A 26,902-nucleotide genomic window follows, 5' to 3' on the forward strand; every position below is an offset into this window, starting at 1 on the left:
CGTATCTCCTGCTGGCTGACGCACCACAGTGCGAAGTGGGACAACAAGCAAGGAAACACCGGAGCCAAGTAGAAAAGAGGAGAGGGACTGGTGAGAGGTGTGGTGAGAGGCGTGCGCGCCACCGGCCGCAGCGGAGACCTGGCCTAATCCATTACAAACAGAACAGCTGCAACAAAAATAAATAAATAATCTATAGATGTATTGCAATCAGATCAACGTTTATTTCATTCTGGATACTTCAGTGCGCAATGTTTATCATGCTCGTTACAGAAAAAACAGTTTCCAAAAAACATTTTAACATATGTACAGTAACAACCCAACTGTATGGACAAAATTTGATATAGAAAGCATAATATAATCAGTACAACCTACATGTACAAAAAGCATCTACACCTTGCAAGTGTTGTCAGTTTACAAAAAAAACAAAAAACAAACAAACAAAAAAAAAACCTTTGCCAACACTAATTCATTGTATTTACCAAGTTGGATTGGGAGTATTAAGATACATATTAATGTTACTGGAGGCACAATAGCTACTGGATCAACTTCAAAACTAAACTGGTTAAGTGCAGCAGAAGTGCAAAGCCACAACCCTTTGTAGAAGGGCCATGTGATCCTTGCTAAATGGTACAACGGATGAATGGTTTGAGCTTTATCCCATCCACCCAACAACTGATACAGTGTTACAGTGTTAGTCCTGATAAAGCAGGTACCCTGAGAAAGTGGAGTACTTCCAGCTACTACCATAAATGGCTCCCCTGTGTAGTCGCAGCCATATCTGATCTCCATGGAACAGCTGTAGGACTGCATGATTGCTGGCAGTCTCATGGTCAGGTGCACCATCATTGGCATAGGCCGACACTAGCACTTCCTCATTCTTCATGAGGTTGACATATAAAGGCACATTCACAGCTAATTTTAGCATGTGGAAAATGAACACATAAGTGCCATTTACTGGGCACAAAAAACGTCCGAGCTGGAAGTCAAATGTTTCTCCTAGGTTATTCAGTAACAGATCAAACACAATAGGTTGATCCAAAGATCCAGGGGCCAAATTGGATGTTCTGGCTGCAGAAAAAGCCACCCTCATTTGCTGTGGGAGAGGATAGACATGAAATGGTAGAATGGTGGCAGCTTGGGTGGCCATCGACATATCCACTGGAGTGATGCTACGGGAATCCACCTGCCCAGGTTCTCCACTGTTAAAGTGGTCATCTCTTTCTGCGCTGTTGACCTGAGAATATTCGCTCCATCCTAACAGTTCAAACGAGACGATGTTAAAACAAACTTGGTTGACCACCATTAGCACGTGAGGTAAAGTCTGTAATAGTAACTTGCATGGTCGCACACTGTCCGGTCAGTGAGATGGGCCCTTGCATTATGTTCATCAACTTAATCATAGTGAGCATGTTTGCAGTGTCATTACAATCACTCCCCCGACTTCACAAAACTAGCAAGAAATGTACCTCAGTAGCATATCCTCTAAATTCTTAGGCCAAGTCCAAGTCGCCACAGACCGCGCAGAGGCGCCCCCGCGTGGCCCGATAACATTGCTTTAAAGGCATTGATCGCACCCATAGACGCGTGAGCGTGGCAGCAGCAGGGGGCGCATGTTGTGCGAGGAATCAGTTTAAACAGATTGATGGGATGGGCGGGTCATGTGACATCACCGACACACGTCCCCCCGCCAGCACGTCTACCATGTCCAGAAAACGCACCTGCTTCACGTGGGTGACGTCATAGACGCGCATGCCTCCGCGCAGGCGAAGGCTGTATGGACCTGCTTTTACGGAGATCATGGTACATAATCTGAATGGGTGTACAACGGCCATACCTGAATCTCATCCTGGGAGTACCCACATAGCCCCACCCCCTCCCAACACTGCCCACAATTTTCAATGTGGCCCAGTATCCGAAAGAGGAGATTACACAAGTGCTCCTAAAATAAAAACTAAGCAGCCAATGTGGACCTGATTTACTACAATCTAGGTTCCTACGACTTGGTGCCCCAGCCATTGCCAAACCAATTGCTTCCATAGTCAACTCTATCCTGTCTGCAGGTCGTATCCTTAAGACCTGGAAAACTGCCAGAGTTGCCCCAATCTTCAAAAATGGGGACAAAAACTCTGTCTCAAACTACAGACCAATCTCACTTCTCCCAATACTATCCAAAGTAGTGGAAAAAATTGTCCACTCCCAATTAAGCTATTACTATACCAAGACAAATTTCCCTAACCAATTCAAATCTTGCTTTTGCCCCAAAACACTCCACCGTAACTACCCTGCTAAAAGTTTGCAATGGAATCCAGTGTGGAATGGAACGGGGACAACTCACTGGTGCAGTATTCCTAGATTTTGCAAAGGCTTTTGATACTGTTGATCATGCTATCCTGCTTAAACTCCAAAGCTCTGGAATAGGGAAGTATGCTTTAAACTGGTTTCAGTCCTATCGGTTAGATCCCAACATATGTCCATCACAGGCTCTAACTCCAACCCCCTGGATATCACCTGTGGCATCCCGCAAGGCTCTGTTCTGGGGCCCCTACTCATTGTTCATCAATTATTTTCCCACAGCTTGTAAGGAAGCCTCAATACACATCTATGCAGATGACACAATCCTATATGCACACAGCCATAGCCTCTCTGACCTTCAACACATACTTCAGTCTGACTTTTTGAGACTGGAAAACTGGATTTCTCAAAGCAAACTGTTTTTAAACACGGACAAGACTAACAATGGTATTTGGGACCAAGACTAAATGTTTAAAGCTTCCAGCAACTGAGCTCCAGATTAGAACCAACGCTAACACCACCCTAACACCTGTCACTAGTTTTAGATACCTGGGCATATGGTTTGACTCCCACTTAACATTCGGGATGCACATTGATACCCTGACAACCAAGACCTATGCCAAACTAGGGGTACTTTACAGGAACAAATCCTCCCTAAGTTTCCTGGTCAGAAAGCGTATTGCACAGCAAATGCTAATGCCAATTATTGACTATGGAGACATAGTATATGGCTCGGCACCTCAAACCCACCTTGGCAAACTTGACACCCTCTACAATTCAATTTGTCGTTTTGTTCTCCAATGCAACTACAACACATCACAGCGAAATGCTCAAAGAACTAGATTGGTCATCACTCGAGTCTAAGCGCCAAGTTCACCTTTCCTGTCTTGCCTTCAAATTCTTTATGGGCAAGCTACCCAGCCATCTGAACAAGCTCCTCACCCCTACCACATGCAGCACTTATCTGAGATCTGACTCCAAAAGACTGTTCATGGTCCCAGGCTCAACAAAGTATCGGCCGTTCCTCCTTCTCTTACCATGCACCCAAAAACTGGAACAATCACCAGACTCACATCCACCAGTTTAAGTTCTTTCAAATCTAAGGCTGTCTCACATTTTAATCTGGTCTGTAACCGTTTCATACACCCATAATATATATTTTAACTGTGCATGCAATGTCTTGTATATAATGTATACCCTGCTCATTTATGCAACTGTATTTGTAACCATGTATTATTTGTCCTAACTCTGTCCAGGACATACTTGAAAACGAGGTAACTCAATTACTTCCTGGTAAATTTTATAAATAAATACCTGAAGAACTCTGATGTTGGACAGCTTGTACACTAAAGACCATTGGTCAATTATAAAAAGGTACTGTATCCTACCTATTTTTGCACAAAATAGACCAATATTGCTAAAATGATTTGTCTAAATTGTATCCAAAGACCATCTTTTATGTAGTTCTTATTTTCTTTGCTGCTTCAGATGCATCACAAGTAGATCCTTTCTAAAAGCAGGTCAGTGAGCAAGTATTGTGGCAGTTTTTGGAAATTCTCAGTCATGTCAGCTCTTACCTCTTGAATTGGGGCGATTGCTTGAAACCGTGCCCACTCGTTTATGGCACTGCTGTACACCACCATCCTAGGGTGTGAAGAAAAAGTATTTTAGGGCACGTCAATCAATAGAAAGTTGTGTTTGAATTTCTACCATAGCACAGCTATTTTGTAGACTTCTAGAAAAATGTACGTGCATACGGCAGAGATTGGTGCATTGGATTTAGGGTCTTGCGATGTTGGGCAGACTGGTCACATCACTCCAGGCATGTTCATTAGTGAACATGGCACCGAGGTGATCAACTAGTGCAAACCAAGTGTCAATTAATGCAAACAGGCACAGTGGGCAAAACCCCCGTACCTGCTATAAATTTCTAAATAAAAAGATGTCCATTTCTGGTTTTTCTAGAACAGCTTGGGGGATATTTACATTAACATCTTCTTTCACCAAGTAAAGAAAATGAAGCCAAAAGTAATCCGACAAACTCCCCATTGTCTGCCAACCGGAAAAAAACCCCCCCACCAAAATAGTCAAATGATTCCTTTACATTTGATGCCCGGACTTCTTGTCCATTACCCTGGGGGGTAGCTACTTTAACTAACCTGCATCAACAGCCCTAAGCGTTTACTTCAAATGTAACAGTTTCATGATCACAATTGCAAGGTATTTGTATGCATAGTGTGCCAGTATTTGGAGCACATTAGAAATGTTTATGCATTTATAACCCAACTATGGCTTCTTACCCGAGGAGAGTACGGTGCAGCGGGATAGTCTCGCCCAGAGCATTGTGCATGTCCGTAACCACCATTGGGCACAGATTGGGCTCCTCTATAGTTCTCACAACCTATGTTAAATGGAGTACAGGAGATGGTTTCATATTGAGGCTTATATTTTCTCCCAAAAGACAGAAAAGTTCAATGCTATATCCAATGTGGCTAACAATATACTTTTTACTATATATTTTAAGACTTCAATAATAATATCCTCATGAGTAAGGGTAACGAGAGTTACACATTTTCTACCCCACACTTTACTGACCCTTTAGCGATTGGGTGCCACTGGACTGTACTTCTTGGCACTTTAGATCACAGGAAGCAGAGTGACTAGCATTGTCCCAACTACAAGAATAATTCCCCTTAGATTGCGTTATTGCTGGGAGAAGGAGCAGCTCAGTGAGTAAAGACACTGACTGGCACCGAGTTGGAAGCAGAGGAAACTGGTTCAATTCCCAGTGTCAGCTCCTTGTGACCTTGTGCAAGTCACTTAATCTCCCTGTGCCACAGGCACCACAAACAGATTGTAAGCTCCACGGGGCAGGGACCTGTGCCTGCAAAAGGTCTCTGTAAAGCGCTACGTAAAACTAGCAGCGCTATACAAGAACATATTATTACCAACCTTTATATCCACTCACGCAGCGATAGCCATTTGACATCACCCTTCCTCCTCTGTTAGTTGCTCTCAAAGATGCACGACTGCTCACAAACGGTTGAGTCATTCGAGGCATGAGGTTCGGAGTTGTATAATACGACATGTTCCCATTGCTCATATGAATAGTTCCATCGGACGGATATGGACTTCCTGTAGAAAACCAATATAAGCACACCTCAAACACTCCATGCTTCTTCCCGTTTTAACATGCGACAGCAGCAGCAGCACTGTGCAACATATACACAATGTGTATATAACATGGCGATGTGGAAATGACCATCTATCTAATCCTTGTTAAAGCAGCAATCCTGCTTAGAACTGTGTAGAAGGTGGAACATTCAGGTTATTAGCCGCAGTAACTAGTCTAGACCAGAATTTCCCAACTCCAGTCCTCGGGGAACCCCAACAGGTCAAGTGTTAAGGATATCCCTGCTCCAGCACAGGTGGGTCAATCAGCAGCTCAGTCATTTTGACAGCCACCTGTGCTGTTGGGGTTCCCCGAGGACAGGAGTTGGGAAACACTGGCCTAGAGTAATGGTGACTCACTCTTCGATTAGAGATTTGCTCACCTGTTAGAGGCTCTTGTAAGAAGGAAGTTTGATCTCCAACATCTGAGTCCAATGGACTCGGAGGTGCAGTTTGTGTACTTGCTGTACTCCAAGTCTGATGGTATGGGGAGCAATAGGGAGCATCATCTTTCATCTCCGTCTCTTTGCGCGGAGGCAAAGGTGCATTAACCTTAAAAACCTGCAGGAAAGTGGACTCTTACAATAAGCATAGTTGCGTCAATACACAAGGATAAAATGAATATTACTCGTACACCCCTCACTCATGGTATACACAGAAATCTCAGTCTAAAACTATGCATTCAATAACCTAGCCCAAGTAACTGCTAGTGGGAGATCAACCAACACTAAACATTAGGATGGTAAATATTTGGCAGACAATATTAATGCATAGATGGTGTCTAGAACTCAACTGAATTACTCTTTGGTTTAACACAATTATGTTGAGACTTAAGCCAATGAGGAAGTTAAATCTCATAATGGGCCAGACCGCCTATGTGACTATAGGGGCAAAATGGCTTGCAGAACAAAGCTTAAGCCCAGTCATTGCCACTACCAGTCTGGCTGGATTCCCCCAATTTTCCACCTCAACACCCCCCTCTGTGGCTTAAACAGCAAAAATGTACTGTATGTGCTTGAAACAAGGCTCAGGGCCGATACGAGCAAGTGCTACAACCCTGCTTTGTGCCCTAGGACTTGTATGCTTGCCGGAGAAGCAGAGAATGAGACTTTTGAGCTTGCTTTGTGGTGAATTGCATCCTTAAGGTCTGTGGGACCTGAAGCCCCTACAATGCGGAAGTACTCCTGGGTAAGCCTTAGAAGCAGCACCAAGCACCTAGTTAGCTAGGATTCCTCCCGTAATCCCGTTTGTGTATACTCTGTAGGTGTATTTGTGCTGTGTCTGCTGGCTCCGGCCGGAAATAAACGTACTTTATTTGACTTCTATGTTCTGTCTGGTGCATTGATACCGATAAATGGTTCTAGTCTTCCATGACAGCCCAGTATTAGCATCTCCCCCAAATCCTAAAACACCTGGGTGATATTGGTTTGAACCCAAGCATCAAGGTGTAAAGTAAATTGAAGTAGAAGAGCTCCCACTACATGCAACTGGAAACCTCCTCATACAGGATAACATTGGGACAGTTTTAGGAGTGATATGCATACAGAGAGACTGAACAAAGTCTGAAATGAATAGCATACAGTGGAAAAAGAAGTCTTTCCTTCTTTCTAAAAGTGGAAGACTCACAGCTTGCATGCCCTGGAAGGGAGACGAAATGATGGATACAGGTACACTTCTAGGAGGAGATAGAGCAGCAGCTTCCTGCGGTAGCTGCAACATGGGGCTGCTGGTGAGAGCCTTGGGAGATGGCGGCATCTCACATGGCAAAGGGATAGGTGCCTAATAAATAAAGACACAACTTAATCAGTAATATGCAGTTCATATGATCCATCCAAGACCTACTGCAGATGTAACAATCTGTAAAAATGTAATGTCAGCAGATTGCAATATCAAGATCTGTATACTAAAGAAGCCAGATTAAAATTCTTTGAGGAATTGGTCCCCCCCCCCCAACCAAAAAAACAAATGTAGTCAGTGAAAATAAAGACCTACAGTAGAAGTAAAAAAAAGTATAGGACCCTACACAATTCTGGCAACACCTGCTGCAAAGTGCAAGATCCTCCAGAGCTGCAGACAGGTGGTATGATTAAGGTGTCTGGGCTCACCTCTATTTTCTCTAGCGGGAGCTCTGAGACATTGGTGTTGGTCACATACATCTGTGCGGTGTTGTAGGTATTCTCCTCCTCCTCCTGGGCAAACAGATGGCTGTCAGATGTACGCACATGACTAATACCAAAGCCCCAGCTTTGGGCCTGAAACACTACTGATTAATCAAAGGATGGATTGCAATCAGACTGGGAATTAAACTAAATTCATCCCCCTTAAAAATGTGACATTTCAATCAAGCACAAACGTGCCTAAGCAAGATAATGCATTAAAGTGACTCACCTTAAGTAGGGGAAACTAGGTTATTAATTAAAAAATAAAAAATAAATACATCTTAACCAAATCAGTTTAACAATTTTGAGGATGCAACAAGAAAGCAGAATTGTACGCGGCCCCATTAATGTAAAGCCAAAGTAACCCTAAAATGATGTGTGGGGAGCAGCAATCATCCTGCATTTGGGCTCAACTACCAATAGACGCGACTGGTACACAGCTGCCTCAGGTGTTCATTTTCATATTCATGTGTATCCAAGAAACCGAGACACTGCCATTTCATTTATAATTTGCATTTAACCAGGACAAAAAAAATTTCTGCAGCACCTGTGCTGTAAGATCAATGGATTCAGGTTCAGAGAGAGTCTGAAAGACGACAGCTTCCTCAGTCTTGAAGTCAAGTGAAATAGGCAAAACAGGCAAGACGGGTGAAACAGGCAAGACGGGTGAAACAGGAGGTGAAATCTGCAAGACAAACACATACTGCATGTAAAACATGTTTTATTTAATGGAGAATATACATGCCATTCATCATCAAATCCAACCAGGATGACACCTCTGCCATATAATCCCATTCCTCTTCTCACTGTTGACCATAACCAAATGTCAGCTCCTTAAAGTTCAAGCATCAAATGCATCTAGTACATTGTAAAGTGTTTACCAACTCAAGGTTCTCACTGCATTGCTGCCTTCAGGCAAAAAAAAATCTCCCAAATGGAATTTGTCAGCATCTTTATGGAGACTGGTCTGAGATCAACGAACAAGCCACAGAAAAACATTTACTTCTTATTGGTTTACCCAGACCAATCTACATCCTCGCTTCTACCAACATAGTCTCAAACCCAAATAATATAAACTAAAGCTCAGCCTTTCAGCCTTGACTACACAAACCAACGTCTACAAGTTCAGCATCAGCCCCACCTCACTTAGGCTGCGGAGATGGTAACTTCAGCCGTGCGGAGGTGTGCAGAACCTGAGGGAAAACGGGTGCTTTCCCTGGCCATGGTACGTGCGCCGTCCGTGGGCGGGCCAGTGACGTCTCAGAGCTGGTTCGCCCTCATTGGGCGAACCGCTCACGTGACTGGCCTGTCCTGAAGTCAGTTTCAACTGATTTCTTGCGCAACACGCGCCCACGTCGCATAGACGTGAACACTGCCTTAAGGCAGTCTGTTCGCTCAGTGTGCGGACGCATCCTCACGGTGTGCGGCACCATGTCCGAGGCCTAATTCCACTTCTGAAGACTCATTTTACTGGCCAATGACAAGCTAAACTAAAGTAATTCTAGGAACCATGGTCTTAATGACCATGATGCAGTACATTTATGGATCAAAACTAGGGATCATGTAGCATCGTGGGGTTCTGGGGGCATTTTTAGGAGCTATGGACTAGCGCCGTTCTATGCAGTCTATAGAAAGCCTAATGTCCCTACAGTGTACCAGACTACTAATCCAAATGCCCATTACTCAGTAATTTAACTCCCAGACCAGGCTTATATATTCATGTGGGGCGAAGTACTACACCTGCCACCAAGTTCTCCGTTAAACACAAGTTGGACATTTTGGTTTGAGACATTTCATTACTCCGCATTCAGATCTCCAATTTGAACATCTAATTACACAAGAAAAAGTAGGTAAAAAGATGCATTGTGCAGGTCTAGCACATTAAAATGAATCTTATTTACTGGCAAAGAAGCCCACAGCAGGATAATCCTGTGCAGCTTTAAAGACTTTAAACTGACATGTCCTGAAGATTCATGGAACTGGCCCCATCCTATGTGGGAACATGAATTCCTGGTCATAACTATGCTTTAGACTCCATACCCTGGGGATGCTGATCCACGATTCGAATCAGTAACACTACCAAAAATCATGGTAGAAACCAGAGCAAGAAGCCTTCACAGGTAGGATTATATAAATTGGGCGGCACAAAAAAACCTCACACTTTTATTAACAATTTCATCCTCTGTAAATGAGGAATTGCATTTCCTACAAATCGAAAGGGTTTTATTTACCTTACACCCACCGTGTCCCAGAGGGGGCAGAGGCTACACATTTATGTTGAGCAACCAGAGGAAAAACAAAAAATGGGGGAGGAAAAAAAAAAAAAAAAAAAAAAAAAAAAAAAAGGAATTACAAGGCAATGCACTCAAGATATACCATTTAACAATTAATGTAAATTACTAAGTCACAAGACACAGGTGTCCCCAGATGTATGTGCAGTATGAAAAGCACCTAGTGTTTCAGCACGTGGAAGCACTGCCAGGAGGAGAAAGCAACAGCACCTGTATCTGTTCCACCAGTCATACTGGATTGTCTCACGGAGTTGCGGTAGTGACCCTCTGCCTGACTGACCGGTGGTGGACGCCGTGATGGGTGGTGTCTGCCTGCATACAATCGTGGACTGTGATCCATGCCGAGGTACAGGATTTTTCCCTGCAGCTGTGAAGTGCCACTGGACTGAACTAGTGCAACTGGTGCACACTGCAGCTACATATAGTGCTTCTCTCCCTCTGGCCTCTGATACACGCCAATATTTCTTATTATGCTCACATGGTCTCTTTCTAGCAGTTGTATTTAGTCAGCGCATTATATTTTCCTCATGTCTGACACATGCCCTCTGTCTACATGATGGGAATACCAGTCAGGTTGCATTGGGTAGTGCCAAGGTGTGCTACTTGCAGAGGGATAAAGAGGGAACACTAGTTACTTCTTCTTTTGCAAACCAGAGATTGGTTCATTATTTGACCCCATGCATTACATTTGTACCTGTATTGGCACTTTGAATTGGGACATCTATTAGAATTGCAGATTTATCTTCAGATTTCTGCTTGAATTGCCTGTGTATACAGTATGTAGCATTTTTTGCATAAACCATCTGGGTGTTTTGTGATTTAGTACTACACATTCATTGTTAATAAGTGGCATATCTTGAGTGCATTGCCTTGGAATACTTGTTCTCCCTATTTCTTTCAATCTACTACTAGAACCTTAATCTGGTATCCAAATCCTCCTCCCCCTTTGTTTGCAATTAGAGGAAAAAAACCACTACCACAGGGGTGTGCAACACCAGTCCTCAAGGGCTACCAACAGGTCAGTTTTTCATGAAATAGGAGATCCACACGCAGATGAATAAAAGGTTGTTTTAATGAGTGCATATACACTGAAAAAGTATGCTACAGAGAAAACTCTGACGCGTTTCGTCCACAGGTAGGGACTTTGGCCGTGTGTGACACCGGGTTTGTGAGGGCAGTGGCCGAGGGTTGCAGGCATACTTAGCCGTTTATGGTTCCCTTGCAGGGGACACGGCGGTACCGCTGCTTCGTTTCCTCCCTACCACATTAGGGCCCCGACCCGTGGGATAGTCACTAACACGGTGCAAGTGGGGTTTTCATATTATCCAAAGGATTCCATCAGTGGGACACTGGACGGAAGTGTGTTTATGAACTTATTTATTCATTGGTTTTTCTGGACTTTTTGTAGTACGCATATGTGTACAATTGGTAGCATTAGTTTTTCCTTGGAGCAATTCTGGGACATTTGGTACCCATATTTAACGATGTCGCCAAACTTTGTCGATCAATAGACGGAGAACTAATTGACCGGCAGCTATGCAGTTTTTTCAGGTAAGTAGAGATTGCCCACATGAAACTATTGAAGTTAAAAAATAAAAACAGGAGCCTGAACTGCAGCTTTAAGACATGTAAAGGTCAGCTAAAAAAAATAAAAAATAAAATTAACACCTTGTTATCAGTCATTTGTACCCTTTGGTCCTCGGAGGGATTGGATCATAAAGATGGATCTACTGCATTATCCTGGGCTTCTGTGGCTAGGGCTAGAAGTTGGCTTTGCAGCATAATGCAGGACAAATATCAGGAGAGGGGCATGGTCACTGTCACCAAGTGAAGATTCATTTTACTACATCAATGAATCTAAAGTAATTGGTTATAATGTAATGTGGGGTTTTGTAATAAATTCAGTTTTAAGGGATACATTTACAGGAAAGGGCCACTGGGTAAATTCTGTTCTGTGAGTGCTTTGTGCAGAGTGTTTGCTTAAGTTTAACAGAGGTCATTGGTCCCATATGGTCCCCAGATACCTTTAAAATCAGGGATTGACCCAGTTCTCTCACTTTATAACCATGTAACTCATCCTAGAATATACTGTACCTGCACCCCGACTGTAAAGACACCTATTTCACCCAGTTCAACGAATGTACTGTACCTTTTCCGACTGTATAATGGAGTTTCTCTTGTTCTTCAGCTTTACATCAATCAGTACTACATGGATACAACATAAGAGTTTAGCATGAACCACACCTTGTAAAAATACATAAAGCTACTCAAGGCTTCGTTAAGGACATCAAATGTGAAAACAATTAGGAATGCAGAGACCTGTGTGACTAATGTTATGGACCAATTTAATAATAAAGTAAACTTTAAAAAAAAAGGACAGTTTAAGCGAGTCTAAAATTACGTTGATCCCAAATGTCTATTTTGCATACAATACAAGTGTAGAATTGAACAGGCATGAATGGGGTAAGTAAATCAACAAGTAGTGGAATTTAAGTGGTTCTACCCTCTGTCCAGATTGGACATAAACCAGGAATAAATTAGAGGCAACCAGCTGTGGAAAAGCACCATGAATCACATACCTATTGGAGCACTTTCAGGACGCGGCTGTGATGGAGCAACGGTTGGTAAAGATCGGTCAGAATCCAGGATAGATTCCTTTTAAAGAATATCAAATATTAGACCTCATTAGCCTTAAACAATAAATGAAAGGTGCACATCATTGCAATGAAGCACTTTACATCATTTCTATGATTTGTATTATATATTTGCAAATGCAGGCCCAAAACATTACATGTGAGGCATTTGTGAAGGGCTCAGTCAAGAAAACGCAGAGAACCCAAGATGCACAACAGCGCTCCACAAATCAAGGAGAATTTTATATGGGACTAAAATGCAGTCTTAACTAGGATTAAAACAGTACTATACTGATCCCAATCTGTTAGAAAACCTGCTCTGTCATTTACATATCAAAAGCAAAGCATACATTTGTATAAGACAGGGACACAGATGTTCCTACAGTAATTAGCAGGACACATCTATACCCCATTTTACATTAATTGGGCTGGAGAAAGTACCTGCTAGAGGTGGCAATCTTCACTCAAGAAATGAATTGCATTCAAGAATTTAGAGCATTAAAATAGACTGGATGAGGATTGGGAAAGGGGTGTATTTTTATGCGCTTGTAACGTATCTTTTACGGTTTTTAGTGTGTATAGAAGTTGTGATTAATCAATTGAAACCATTTCCAGTGCAATGGTTGCTGTGATGCATGTACACAAGCACTGTGGGAGCGGACTTATAACCCTCGACAAGGTCAGAGGAGGTGCAGCATGCCGTTTGTAACAGGTACACTTTTCTAGAAACACGTTTTAAAAGGAAGATTGCAGTTAACATGACTTTGGCTCTCCTGTCTACTGCAATCAGAAGAAAACAAGAGTCGATATTTTCAAGGCATATCTTCTTTACTCAGATTATGCTCAGTGTCTAAATCTTGAGCAGTATCTTAGATATTCTACAGCCATTTAAAGATGTTCTAAGCATTAAACAATATTTTACATTTGGACTGCTTCTGAATATAGCTATCATATCTATACATTCTCTTCAATAAATCCAAATTCTATAAATACATTATTATTCTTGCAGGTTACCATGGCTATTACTTTAAAATGTGAGGCGTTCTCAAACTCAGATTGTATTCATTGAGCAAGAGATGGGTGTAGTTTATTTTCGCCCTCTGAAACTTGCAAGACATTTGAGAGGTATCATATAAAGCGCTCAGCTCCTGACTTGTGTGAAGTCCTCACTGAGCGTTCCCCATACACAACATTTCATTGTTACACAAGAGCTCTGACTTGTGGATAAGAAGAGCTATGGTTTAGAATAGTTTTATTGAAAGATTTGTGAATATATAGCCATTTAAAAAGGAATATACTCCATATATACTCCGATAGCATCAACAATGCCAAATATTGAATTAAAAAAAAGCTTTTCTTTTGAGCAGCTAAATTGACTCCCTTTGAAGTAAAAATAAATATATATAAATCCAATCACATGAAAGTCAGTAATAAATTAGAAACCAGAAAACTGATTGGAGGTCAAAAATCAGAAGCAAAGATTAAAAAAAAGAGAAACTCAGATGCTCCGCTTACGCATTGCCTCTGATTAATGTGTTCAATGGTACAAAAGTGGTTGTTAGATGGTCCCATGGAGAGGAATATACATTGCTATAAACAAGCAATGTTCCAAGGCCACTGTCCATAACATCTCAATGTCTTGTATAGCGCATACTCCGTAACTCTAAGCCCCCCATGTATAGGACTCTCCGGACTGACATGGCACCAGCGACGCACATTTTTTCCTGACAGTTCTAGCCATATTATCCCATGTGTAAGGAGGAAAATCAGTCTTTTACAAAGTATTAATGTGAACACAATGTGAAATTTATTTACACTAAACTGTCACCAAGCATTAACACCATTATCCTCCAACCAGAAATCACATATGTTTCACCATCTTAAAATGGTCAAATGACCAGTAACATCTTCAGATACAAACTAGGCTGGCAACTTGTTTCAAGAACATCTCCAATCCATGTGCTTAGTAGGTCAAGAAAGGACTTAGATGCCAATGGATGCATATGCACACTTGTCCATAATTCACTTGGCACTATTATAGAGACCAAAGTACCACGAAGATGTCATACCCAATAATATTAATTTTCTGCTGGACAAAAAGTAACTTGGAGATACTGATGGTAAGCATGAGAAAGGCATGGGGCCTTGAAATGTTGGGTGTGGGTATCTTACCAAAACCACTTTTTGCACATATGATTTATAAATTGCTTGTATGTGAGTGCAAGTTCCAAAACCTTTGTTAAAAATAGTAATATGAACCCCAGGGTTCATCTGTGGTCCAGGTAACCAATAGAAAGCAGAGGTGAGTCCCCCTAGTTCAGATAAAGTAGGGTGGAAAAAAAGCTTTAAAAAGTACGTGGTGTGGGGGGGAGGGGGAGAGAAGGGGAAAGCTTAGTATGCACAAGTTACAGGGTCTAGTCTTGCATCCCTTTTGTCAAAGTGCAAATCTTTCAGATGAAATGCACTCCCTCTAAGGCTGGGCCTATGGTGCCTTCTCCTGTGTAGAGGCACGCGGAGGCTGTGGGAAAGCAGGTGCTTTCCCTGGCCATGCTAGACGCGCCGTGGGGGGCATTCCTAGTGACATCATGAGTTGGTACGCCCTCATTGGGCGAACCGCTTATGTGACCTGTCTGTCGCGCTAAGAAATCAGTTTAATCGATTTCTCACGCAACGCGCGCCCCCTCCTGCTTCGGCGTGGACGCATGAATGTGAACATTGCCTTAAGGCAGTCTGTTCGCTCAGAGTGCGGACGCATGGTCTGCGGCACCATGGCCCCAACCTAAGAGGGGAGTATTGACACTTCTCTGCCTCAAAGAACGATGAAAACAGAGTATGGAGAACCGCATTAAAAAATATATATTTACCAAGTTCTGTATAGCTAAAACTTATACAGACCCCAATAACCGTATATACTCCTGTTCCTGAGCTACAACACAATTTGGCTCCTCTTGTAATTAACATAACTGGTTACATGACCCCCGTGTCTTTCATGGTGTCCTGTGCAAGATTGCAGCTTGACCGTCCCGTCACATACCTGCATGAAGTTGTATGTTCCTTTTATCTCATCCATAAGATCTTTAAGTTTCTCTTTTCGTAAGTCTGGATCTTTCGGGAGAGTTTGTGTTGAGCAGAACTCCTCGGCTGACTGAGGTGTTACCTTGGGAGACTTTACAAAGAGAAGAAGGACAGGCAACATCAAGATCCAGCCTCAAACTAATTCGAGCCCTCCTGGTCTTAGAGGCAAACACTAATCTAATCTTTAAAACCAAAAACACACTGTACATCCCAAAATCACCTTCATTACTGAGCGCATGTTTTTATGGTAGATATAGCTACTGGCTATCCAAATGCAAGGCTAAGCATGGATGATGTTCAACTCAAATGATGCATTATGTTCTAGAAATATTTCAGAGTGTAGTGTTAAACCGACCTGTGCGGTGCATACAACTGGAGGCAATTCGCCATCCCCGCCAACTGTGAGTAGGGCCTTCTTTTTCTTGACAACACTTGGGCAATTTGTAGCAAGAGATACAGGTACCTTCAAATCCTATTGAGAAACAGTTATTAGGAAGCTTCCAGAACAGCGGTTCTAAGCAGTATTTGTACAACTTGTATCCACTATAACCATATAAATTACAATTGCCAACCCCTCTTCCATACATTTATAGGATGGACTTGAGGTAGTGAGCATTTCCAACTATGGAGCTCCTCAATGTACAGTAGCATACTCCGCTAGAACAATGCTAGGGGCATAGTTCGCCTGCAACCTTTAACTTTTAAGATTGTCCCCACAAAAACGAACACCTGTGCACACATTCATGTCTCAGACAGGTCTGCAACCCTGCCTTGCCCCTTATCGCTTAGCATGCAATGCTTCCCACTGCAGCCAGGGATTCTGGGTAATGACATACAAATGAGCACAGTATAACCATGTGGATAAAAAAACCTCACCTGAGCCCACACCTTATACACAAATGTGAACATCTAGAAAAAAAAAATGGTAATCTGCTTTACGGATCACCACATCAAGTTCCCTTTCATTGAGCATTTTGAGTTGACCGGTTGCCACTTGTTTCTGTTATTTAAAGAACATGAATAACACCACTCCTTTTTCCGTCAACTTTGGAAATGGTTTGCCTCACTCTACGTGTTACATATCTGTTTAAATAAAGTAGGATCATACATATACTCCCAGTGCCATAGGCTTTGAAATTCATGCAGAACACAATTTTTTTTTTAGCGACTCGTGGAATGTAAGTACCGGTAGTTAATTCATTCAACAACAATTGGGAATACAGTAGGTCTAAGTAGCACACAATCACCTGCTTCTTCAAATAAACCGAGAGATGTTCTCTGCATTGTCCAAGCTATTTTCTTTAAAAGGTATTACAATGCGAGCTCATGCTAAACCATCCTAGCTTGATCTTGTAAGGGAATATATACATAGGCAGCCTTGACATTAAAGATAAGTTGATTACCACACTCAACACACCATGTGGCTCAGCTGTTTCACCTCCACTGGAAGCTTTGCCACACGTTCACGTCTCTAAAGAATGAAATGAACAGTTAATGGACTGCAAATGATTGGAGGAATAAAAATCACTATATACACACACACTGTTACCTCCTTCGGTTCAGCCTCACATTTCTTTGGCCCAGCCTCACATTTCTTTGGCCCAGCCTCACATTTCTTTGGCCCAGCCTCACATTTCTTTGGCCCAGCATCACATTTCTTTGGCCCAGCATCACATTTCTTTGGCCCAGCATCACATTTCTTTGGCCCAGCATCACATTTCTTTGGCCCAGCATCACATTTCTTTGGCCCAGGAAGCTCAGCTGGCAAGAGACTTACAGCCGGCATGAGACTTGCAGCTGCCCATGGCTTGGGGGAAGGTATTACAGATGTAGGCAATTGACCTCTCATTTGTTCCTGCAGCTTCGCGTCAGCAGGCATGCCCCAGGGTTTTAGAGCTTGTGGTTTCATATATTTTGATTCCATTGATGCATGTTCCACCACATCTTGCTTGACCGGTTCCACTTTAGGTGAATAATTCCTAATTGGGAACTAAGATTTGGTTTCATGAGTCATTTTGATACTATAAAGTTGGCAGTGTTAAGAAGTCTACTACGAATGTGATTACATAGCCAAGGAAAATGTTCCCAAATCAATATAATGTGGTATAGGTCACGAATTGCAGAACTATATACTGTTCTATAGTATTAATTGGCAATACCTGCACTCTATAAAAATGCTAGCATGGCCAATGACAAAAGTCACCTATGCGAACTTGCAAGTCCAGATTATTCATTAGTTGTAAACTTGTCGACAAAGGCAACTTCTCAACCAGTGTGGAAAGCGGATGTGCTAATCATTTCAAATCAACATGGAGGTTATTTAACCATGTGATGGTTCAAGTATAACAATTGGTTTCAAAAATTAGATCGTTATAATAAAAATTTTTAAAAAAAAGTCAATTGGACATGAGGATTCTAGTCCAGATCTTACCTCAGAAGGGTGAACACCAGACCTTATGTATTCCAGAGTAGGCTCTAGGAGAGATGATATGGGTCAATTTTTTAATTAGTTAACCAACTTCCAATTTTGCCAACAAATTAGACCAGTGACCTCCCCACCTCATACTCTTACGTATGTTCATAGGATACGGTTAACCAATATGGACTGTCTAAAATGTGTTGATATTACAGTTAACTAGATCCATTTGATAAGTCAGAAAGTGGACACAGATCTACCCCTTTGAATCAAACTTCCATCTTCACGTACTAAAGCAGATAAGTTACAGCACATGGTGTTCAATGATTTTTTATAAATTGAAAAGTCTTCGTAGATAGACAGCGATTACAGCAGGTCCTTTGAAAAGCATTAATATTTATATTGCTCATATTAAATCCATTTCTATCACAATTTTCCTATTCAGAACCAGTCAAAGACCGAATCGAGACATTGAAAATTCACTGTTTCAATCTGTGGGCCAGACAAAGATTCGCTAACGGAAGATCTGCATAGTTTTAAAAAAAGGACACCTGGTTCTTTGATCTCAATCTTTGAGGGTTTGATAGTTGCATGCATTTTCAATAACTCTTCATGAAGCGTCTCTCGCTTGGGAGTTTCACGGGGTGGTTCAGGAACACTTTCAAAATATCCACAGTCCAGCAATCTGGCCAATAAATCTTTTAAACTTTTATCTGCCGTTGACAAAAACAAAAATTGCATACATTACAACCGAGTCTTAACCATAGGTTGCCTGCAGAAATGCCCCTGTTTATTTGGATAAAGTCAATAAATCTAATATTTATACCCTAGAAGTATTCTGGTTTCAAGTAGTGCTCAGTGCATAATGCATAAGCAACCACAGTTCATAGAATCCTATGATTGTTTGATCTGTCTGATCATCCTCATGCATGGACTTTATTGGTCCACATAGGTGGATATTCCAGGCTTCATTACTAAAGCAACTATAGCGCTCTTAACCCATGAGACCGATTGCTTTTTAGAAGCAGTACAAATGTTTATTTATTAACAAACCAAACACTTTTTACAGTCCTAGAATAAAAATCCGTCAATTCCACGTTTTACTGGTCTTTCCCCACTTCTCTCGAAATACCTTGTGTCATTAATTATTTCCGCCTCTTCTCAGGCAGTCTCTCTCCACCCCCCAACATGTCAACTGACTTACTCTGTCTGCTTTCTGTCTAAACATTATATCTAGCTGACGCTCCAAATCTGCCACCAGGCTACGTGCGCACGTGTATACACACAGCGCCTTGACAGACATCTCAGTTGCTTATAGCTACGATAGATTATATAAGCTAGTGGTTCCCAACTTCAGTCCTCAAGAAACTCCAACAGGTCAGGTATTTGGGATATCCCTGCTAGAGCACAGGAGGCGCAATCATTTTGACTAAACCATTTCTGTTCAAGCATGGACACCCTTAATACCTGATCTGTTAGGGGCCCGAGAACTGGCATTGGGAACCCCAGATCACCATAAAAACATCAGTTTGTTTGGACTTGAATAAAACCTCTATTGAGCTCATGTGCCACACATCAGCAGCACCCTGGAAGATTAGGTAGACACTATATGGGTCACTGGCAGATTACTTTTCGCAGGCGTACGATAATTGTAATGTACATTATGTATATTGAAACATTTCATTAACAGGGACAGTAAATTTAATATATTCCTCTCTCATGGTTTGTCAGGGGCTCCACTAGAAGGCATTTAAATAAGCAATCCTAGCAGAAGTCTATACAAGTTTGTCATGTGTTCATATCCCACCCCATGAGCAAGTCCTGCTTTTCTTTAATGTTTTTCTAGTGTTTAAAAAAAAAGGATCCTTAGTCTCTAGCTTGGTATCCTGTAAACTGCAATGAGCTCTGGGAATAGCTTCATTTTAATCTCCCCACATATTAAAAACGCCTGTGTCTCCTGAACAAAGCATTAGATTTGGAAAAAACGTTGACGTGCGAGATTACAGTATAAAAAAAAAAAAAAAAGTTAACTGCTTTAATATGCATTACAAAAAGAAGAAATTAAATTCCTCATGTCTGAATTTAGCATTACAAATATTATTATTTTTTTTTTAACCTAGAAAGGATTTTAAAATATTCAAGCAATGAAAAATGTTAAGCTATTAAACATATCACAGCACTTTTGGGGCACTTGGGTCTTGAGGGAGATTGAGGCTAAACTGTAGCAGTGTTTGGAATAGAACTCACAAGTGGTGCCAGCCACCGCTTTCTCGCTGCCTTCCAGGAGGCTCCAGAAGTGAAGGGACGACTGCTCCATTTGTTCTTCGAGACTAGATGGAAAAGTAAAAAAAATAAAATAAAACAAACACATTAAAGCAGCAATCCTAATATTGTTTTTCTTATTTTATCTGACCCTGGCAAAACCTGGAGACTGCAATACATCAACCTCCAGACAGACCCCCGGTTTCCCAATATATATTTATTGCTGGGGTGTCCCAAATCAGAAAACAAACAAATGAAGGGGTCGCCAGTGGAAAGCCACGGATCATCTCACATTTTGGCTTTCTACTGACCGCTGAAGGCTGACCCTGGGAGCCATTGTGTCTCCATTGGACAAGAATTCATTCTCCGTGGAACGACTAAGGTCTTGGGAATCGGAGGGCGATTCAGGTAATTACATGAAATTGTAGTCCCGTTTCCAAACAATTGATCCTGTTGAAAAATAATCAACCAAGGGAGCGAGGAAGGGCAAATACTTCTGTATGTGTACATTGTAACCCCTTCGGGAGCCACAACGTATTGCAGACCAAGCAAACATGTTACCGCCCTGCCTGGCACAGCTCTTGACACCAAACACCAGAACCTGATTTATTTTAATTTTTTTTTGCTCAATATGGATGCTACAGTCCAGCTAACTGGTACCCATCTTGCCATCCTCAATATAATATCTGGTATTAATGCCAGTATTTGAATAGTGTTGTAGTAAAATAAAGCTTATGCAGGAATACTGTACCTTCCTCCAATGTTAAGTATGTTAGTAAACCGCATATTCATGGCATCACTATGGTCCTTTCCGTGGGAGTTACAGGACCCAGCAAGGAAGAATGTGCAGTTCGACAGCTTAGAGCAGAGAGCAGACAAAGCAACAAGGCTGCAGAATGCACAGTAACATGCAGCACATTTTGGGCATCTCAATGTTTTATGAAACCTTTGTTTTGATGTGCAGCTCCCCCCCCTCCTACCTCTTACCTCACACGCGGATACCTCTTAGGACATGTTAACGTTGAAAATTTCACGAGGTAGTCTAGCTCTTTAGATGAAACGAACATGGCACCATTCAGTCCTTGCTTAAAGTCCTTCTGCACGTGATCTTGGGAGAAGGACTGCAGCATGTACTGAACCTGCAGAACTGCTCTCAATCGCTTCTTCTCAGCTTCAACTTTCTGCAGATTGTCACGCCTTTGAGCTTTTTTCTGCACCTTCAATAACTGGAGGAAAAGGCTTTACTTAGTACAACATACTCTGCATGGTTTAGGATTTTGACAATATACAACAGAAATGTTACAGACATACAGGCACCAAGAAGTGTATAAGATTATGGTGCCTAATGACAGCTGGAAGAAAGCATAAACTATTGTATGGTTTAGAAGCATAACCAACAAATTGTGAATTCCCACTTCTATGTCGTCAAGTACCATCTCTGACCATTTGGTGCATCACTTTAGAAAAATGGCAGAAACGAGGAAGTGAAAACTAATGCTGATCACAAATGCTATACTGCATTACATTTTTATTATTCCATTATAATTCTGCAGCAGATTTACCCATTGAAAGTTAAAAATTATTGCTCAGTATTTTTTTAATCAATTCCACCACATTAAGATAAAATTCATAATACATTTGAGTTAATTATTTAAGGGAATTACACTTCCTTCTTTGAAACGAGAAGGCTGATCCATCAGATAATATTTTGAAATTAAAGCAAATCACTTCTGAAAATACTTACATCTTGGCTGAGTGCAGAAAAAGTTTTCTGAAGTTCCCTGGCAAACTCTAAATTGTTAAGCACTTCTCCATACTTTTCAACCGCCTCCTGCAAATACATCACATGAACACGCAGAATATCGGAAACTATTTCTCAAAACAGTCAAGAAACCAATACATATTGATATTGCAATGAAAACAAGGTTAATTCAAATAGATATTTGTGTACATTTGAAGACCTGCGATAGCAAATTTAACTACAGAGATCTCAGACTCTACAGTGCTGTGGGGACAATTTAGCTAGTGTATGTTCGTATTACAAAACAGAAGAAAAATAAGTACATGCACACAGATGTAGCAGAGGTTATACGAGTTAATGTACAAAATAATGTGTTAAAAACTTAAATTTTAGCACTCCAGTTAAATAGGACACCAGAATTACCGTGGAGCATGGCGCTTCAAGGAAAGATGTAAACTGCCTACCAGAATATCACTAGCAAATATTAATTCCTCTAATATTGTTCATATAAAATACATTTGAGAAAAAGCTCATTAGAAGGCAGTGCAACATCCCCCCCAAGAGACCCCATGGAGCATTCAGAAAATATCCATACTATACTTTTTGGATTAATTTGGGATTTTTGGTACCAATTATATCCACCATGATCTTAAACATGCTTCATTACATTATGAATACATTTACATCATCCCTCTGGATGTTTGGTACAACGTGCAAGCTTCCAAGAATCAAGCCCATTTATGAATGTGATCTTGTTAAATATTAGAAATGCACTTTCCCACTTGGATACATACAATAGAAGCATGTTCACTGCAGGTTGTGATACCGTTTAATAGACCAATTGAAGAGCTCACCATAGATTTTATTTGTGCTGACATTTAACCCCCCTATGCCCTCATCTTAAAAGAACAAATACATACCAGCTGGTCTTGATTAAGCAATTCTCCATTGTTTAGGCGATCTCTGTAATCGTCTAGTTTCACCTGAAAGTCATGTGAAACAATAAAAATGTGAAATAAATGTTTTCTATATAAATCTATTATGTGACCTATAAATGTGGCTGAATCTCATGGGAGAAGGCAGAGTTCTGCTGGCACACGTCCCAAAAGATCTTCACAATGTAAATTGCCGGTGCTACTAGAAGTAGGGAAAATCCTGCAGTTCCCAGAAAATCATGGAGAAATGGGACTTCTACAGTAGGCAAAGGGACTTAAGCAAAGTAGCAATTAATTCAACCAGAAAAAACAACCTTTCGACTACCACACAGTCTCAAGGTGACCTCCATAAAGACTGCGCGGCAGTCGAAACGTTGGCCTTTCTGGTTGAATAAATTGCTACTTTTGCTGAATCTCATGGGGCATGGAAAGAAATGTAAAAGACATCAAATAAGGACAAATTGATAGCAAAATATTCCAACATCCAAACAAATACCACTGAATACAACTATAAATTATATCCATAGAAAGCCAAATGATCTTGCAGACCAGGGGTGCTCAACTCGTCCAAGCCCTCCCCCCACAAAAGGTCATGTCCTCAGGATATCCCTGCTTCAGCACAAGTGGTTCAATCATAAGCTCCATCTTCAACAGAGCCTCTGATTGAGCCACCTGTGCTCAAGCTGTGGTATCCTGAAAATGACCTGTGGGGGGGGGGGGGGGTGTTGAAGACTGGTGTTGAGCACCCCCCGTTGTAGAGCTGCCAAGACTAATCTTCCTGGACTTCCAATAATCAATGATTTAGAAACATGGGTCATTCTAGGAGTTCCAACAGTTCTAACAAGAGATCTGTAGCTATGCTAGATAGAATATCCATTGTCAAAATGGAAGTGATTTTGGAATAACCGAAGCAAAATTCTCCAGTTTGTTAAACGCACACTTATTGCACAAAAAAAAAAAATAACAGAAACATGAGGTAACGAATTAGGCTGTGCGCGCAAAACCTATAGCACGGAGACAAAGGTGTCCAGTTTAAACGAAAAGCTCAAGGCTGTGCTTAGTACAATTCTTCCAAAAAAAAGACCAGAGGAGTGCAGCTCGCAGCCATGTAAAATAAAAAACCATCACATAGCATAGCAATGTCGTGAAATATTGAGTTAATAATAAGGCAGGCTCTCAAATGGCTACTCACATTGGGGTTAGTATAAGCCAGGGGGACGCAAACTTTATTCCCTGCACCCCCCTGCCGGCGGTCACCTCAACCCCGCGTTGCCATGGTAACGCGTGTGGAGCCAGGCTAAGTAAAGGTTTACAGAGGCCCTGCAGCTCCCCCGGCACTTAATTTAAGTGCCTTCGGGAAGCGCGCGGGCCTCTAAACAGCGCGCCCCCCCGATGGGCCTCTAAACCGCGCGCCCCCCGCAGGCAGTCACGCGCCAATCCCCCCCCCCCCCCCCCGCAGGCCGTCGTGCGCCGCTAGACTATAAGCAATGCTCTCATTTTCTTTACTACCAGATGTACAGTATCACGGTTACATGAAAACCGGTTACAATGATACTAGATTAGGGTGACCATTTTTTCCCCAGCGAAAAACCGGGACAACTGTTTCACGTGGGAACGGGCCCCGTCTATTGCGAACCCACAGCCAACATGAGCCGATCTCACATGCGCAGGATCAGCCCTTGAAGGCTGCGCACACGATGGGCGCTGGCCGTCCACGCATGCGCCAACGGCAAACAAAAAAACAGGACGTGTTGCCACGAGTCGCGACAATCCCAAAAAAGGGACAATCCTGGAAAAACCAGGACGTCTGGTCACCCAATAATAAACAGAGAAAAAAAAAGGCGCCTCTGCAAACCCGGAGAAGAAATGACAAACCGGATATTGTTAGACAGCGCAAAGTCACCCTTTACCTTCTTTTTCTCAATGTTTCTGATCTTGTGTTTTAGGCTGATTACTCCATTGTCAATATACATTTCATACGCCTGGAAGGAGGTCGCAGCTGAGGAGATGGACTGCAGAGGGCTCAGGGATCGCTGGCTGTCTGACGGATGGTGGTTGGCTGGCTGCTTGCCGCCATCTTCAGAGGAACTAGAAGGGGATAGACCCCGGACAGGGCATGGGGAAAGCTGCACCATTGCAGCAGATTAATCTGAAAGAACAAAAACAGAATCAATCAGTTTACAGACAAAAGGACCCTGCAGATGACTTCCCTCAGCAGGTTAGTTACCTGTGTGAGAAACCCAGAATTACAGACGTGCATTAACCAATTTACAAGTGTGAAAGATAATTTGCATGTGTGGGCGCTAATGCGGTGTGACTTACACGCCACTGCAGCTGTACAAAACAAATCAAAGCCAGTTCAAGACAATCTGGCAGCCCTAATCTGAGGAATATTGGGCAAGAGTTGGGTTACACGAGTTAAAACAAAACACAGAATCTGAAGTACCGATGTACAGTAGCAAAGGTTATTGCAACCCACAGCACAGTGCAGCCAGTCACAGCGCCGGGAGAAGCTGCTGTGTTGAAGCAGCAGGTGCAATACTATTGGACACATGTGCAGATGTGAACCTTCTGCTAAACATGGGGTGGGGCAACGCCCGTCCTCAAGGGCCACCAACAGGTCAGGTTTTCAGGATATCCCTGCTTCAGCACAGGTGGCTCAGTTTGTCAAAGACCGCACCACCTAGGGATAGCCTAAAAACCTGACCTATTGATGACCCTTGAGAACTGGCGTTGCCCCACCCATGGAGTAGCAGACTTACAAACCCCCTTCAGGAAGGCTCCCTGATTTGTAGTTTGCACATTACATTTTCAGCCATCACCCCGAAAATAAAATTCCCTCAGCCCAATGCAAAATCAATGGAAGTGTAGAAATCTCCTGCATCTTAACCCCCAAATTTGCCTGAAATAAGCGTCCATATGTTGCGTGTTGCGGTCGGGTACGTTCAGAATCCAGGCCGAGTGATTATACAGGAATATCTAACAGACATTAGGCTGCGCTTATAGTGCCAGCGACATCAGGCTGCAGATGCTGGAAAAATCAAATTGAGATGACTTCCAGCGATTGCGACCAATCCGTCACGCTTACTATAAGCGCACGCAACAGCGGCAATGCATTTGTTTTGACGCGACATCACCGCACAATAAGCGCAGCCTTAAAAGGGGGCAACCCCCATTTTACTAAACAATTTAACAGTCCAACAACGTAACCATGTTACAGGGCGCACGCAGTGAGCGCAGTGTCCCACGCTAAAGGGCGCAGGTCAAATCGCCTAATGAGTTTGGGTGGTTTTAGTACTCAATAGTGGCGTGCGAAGGGTGCAGGTGGCGCGCGCGCAGGGTGCAGGTGGCGCGCGCGCAGGGTGCAGGTGGCGGGTGCAGGGTGCAGGTGGCGGGTGCAGGTGGCGGTTGCGGGTGCAGGTGGCGCGCGCAGGGTGCAGGTGGCGCGCGCAGGGTGCAGGTGGCGCGCGCAGGGTGCAGGTGGCGCGCGCAGGGTGCAGGTGGCAGGCGCAGGGTGCAGGTGGCGGGCGCAGGGTGCAGGTGGCGGGTGCAGGTGGCGTGCGCAGGGTGCAGGTGGCAGGCACAGGGTGCAGGTGGCGGGCGCAGGTGGTACCAGGGTCGATGGGAGTGGCGGTCACCCAGACGGGTGAATAGTATGGGGATCCGCTGGGGTCTCTGGGAGGAGCGGTGTATTTGTGCTCCTGATCGGGGATCACAGACCGGCTAGCGCTGTATGTTACTGACGGTCAGTGCTGGTTCCGAGGTGTAGCTGGTCGCTGCCACTGCCGACGGATTCACGCATCCGAAGGGCTCTCCCGCCCGATACCTTTAAGTAGACCCGGCGGGACCCGAGGCGTAATTATGACACTTTCAGTCTTCCAATGATAGCTCTGCTCCCAAAGAAGACCCGCCACCTGTGCGCGGAGT

The 26,902-nt window shown here is 42.8% G+C and overlaps 1 protein-coding gene across 2 annotated transcripts; it reads right to left on the minus strand.

The window, feature by feature from the left end:
* Positions 1-233: 233 nt before the first annotated feature.
* Positions 234-26,901, minus strand: CAPRIN2 (caprin family member 2). Of its 2 annotated transcripts, none has more exons than XM_075602271.1 (22): positions 26,802-26,901; positions 24,886-25,124; positions 22,961-23,023; positions 22,044-22,130; positions 21,287-21,525; positions 20,285-20,367; positions 18,589-18,750; positions 18,053-18,096; positions 17,171-17,611; positions 17,039-17,092; positions 15,977-16,093; positions 15,581-15,712; positions 12,493-12,568; positions 12,063-12,118; positions 8,170-8,307; positions 7,569-7,652; positions 7,090-7,242; positions 5,847-6,024; positions 5,245-5,427; positions 4,593-4,693; positions 3,870-3,936; positions 234-1,254 (listed from the first exon to the last, which is right to left on the minus strand). In XM_075602271.1, exons 2-22 carry the CDS (start codon positions 25,108-25,110, stop codon positions 692-694), a joined length of 3,246 nt encoding a protein of 1,081 aa, XP_075458386.1. In that variant the 5' UTR covers positions 25,111-25,124; positions 26,802-26,901; the 3' UTR covers positions 234-691. The 2 variants fall into 2 exon arrangements, with proteins under 2 accessions (XP_075458386.1, XP_075458385.1); XM_075602270.1 differs by having other exon boundaries at positions 26,720-26,876.
* Between the last annotated feature and the right edge of the window lies 1 nt (position 26,902).

Source organism: Ascaphus truei, chromosome 5 (assembly GCF_040206685.1).
Source record: "Ascaphus truei isolate aAscTru1 chromosome 5, aAscTru1.hap1, whole genome shotgun sequence".
NCBI lineage: Eukaryota > Metazoa > Chordata > Amphibia > Anura > Ascaphidae > Ascaphus > Ascaphus truei.

Bases quoted from the DNA above. Each gene is read 5' to 3' on its own strand.
- CAPRIN2 (XM_075602271.1), bottom strand. From the start codon at position 25,110: ATGGTGCAGCTTTCCCCATGCCCTGTCCGGGGTCTATCCCCTTCTAGT. The intron at 18,097-18,588 runs GTGTCCTTTTTT...CATCTCTCCTAG, and splicing joins GATTGAGATCAAAGAACCAG to AGCCTACTCTGGAATACATA. The intron at 12,569-15,580 runs GTATGTGACGGG...ATTCTTTAAAAG, and splicing joins GAACATACAACTTCATGCAG to GAATCTATCCTGGATTCTGA.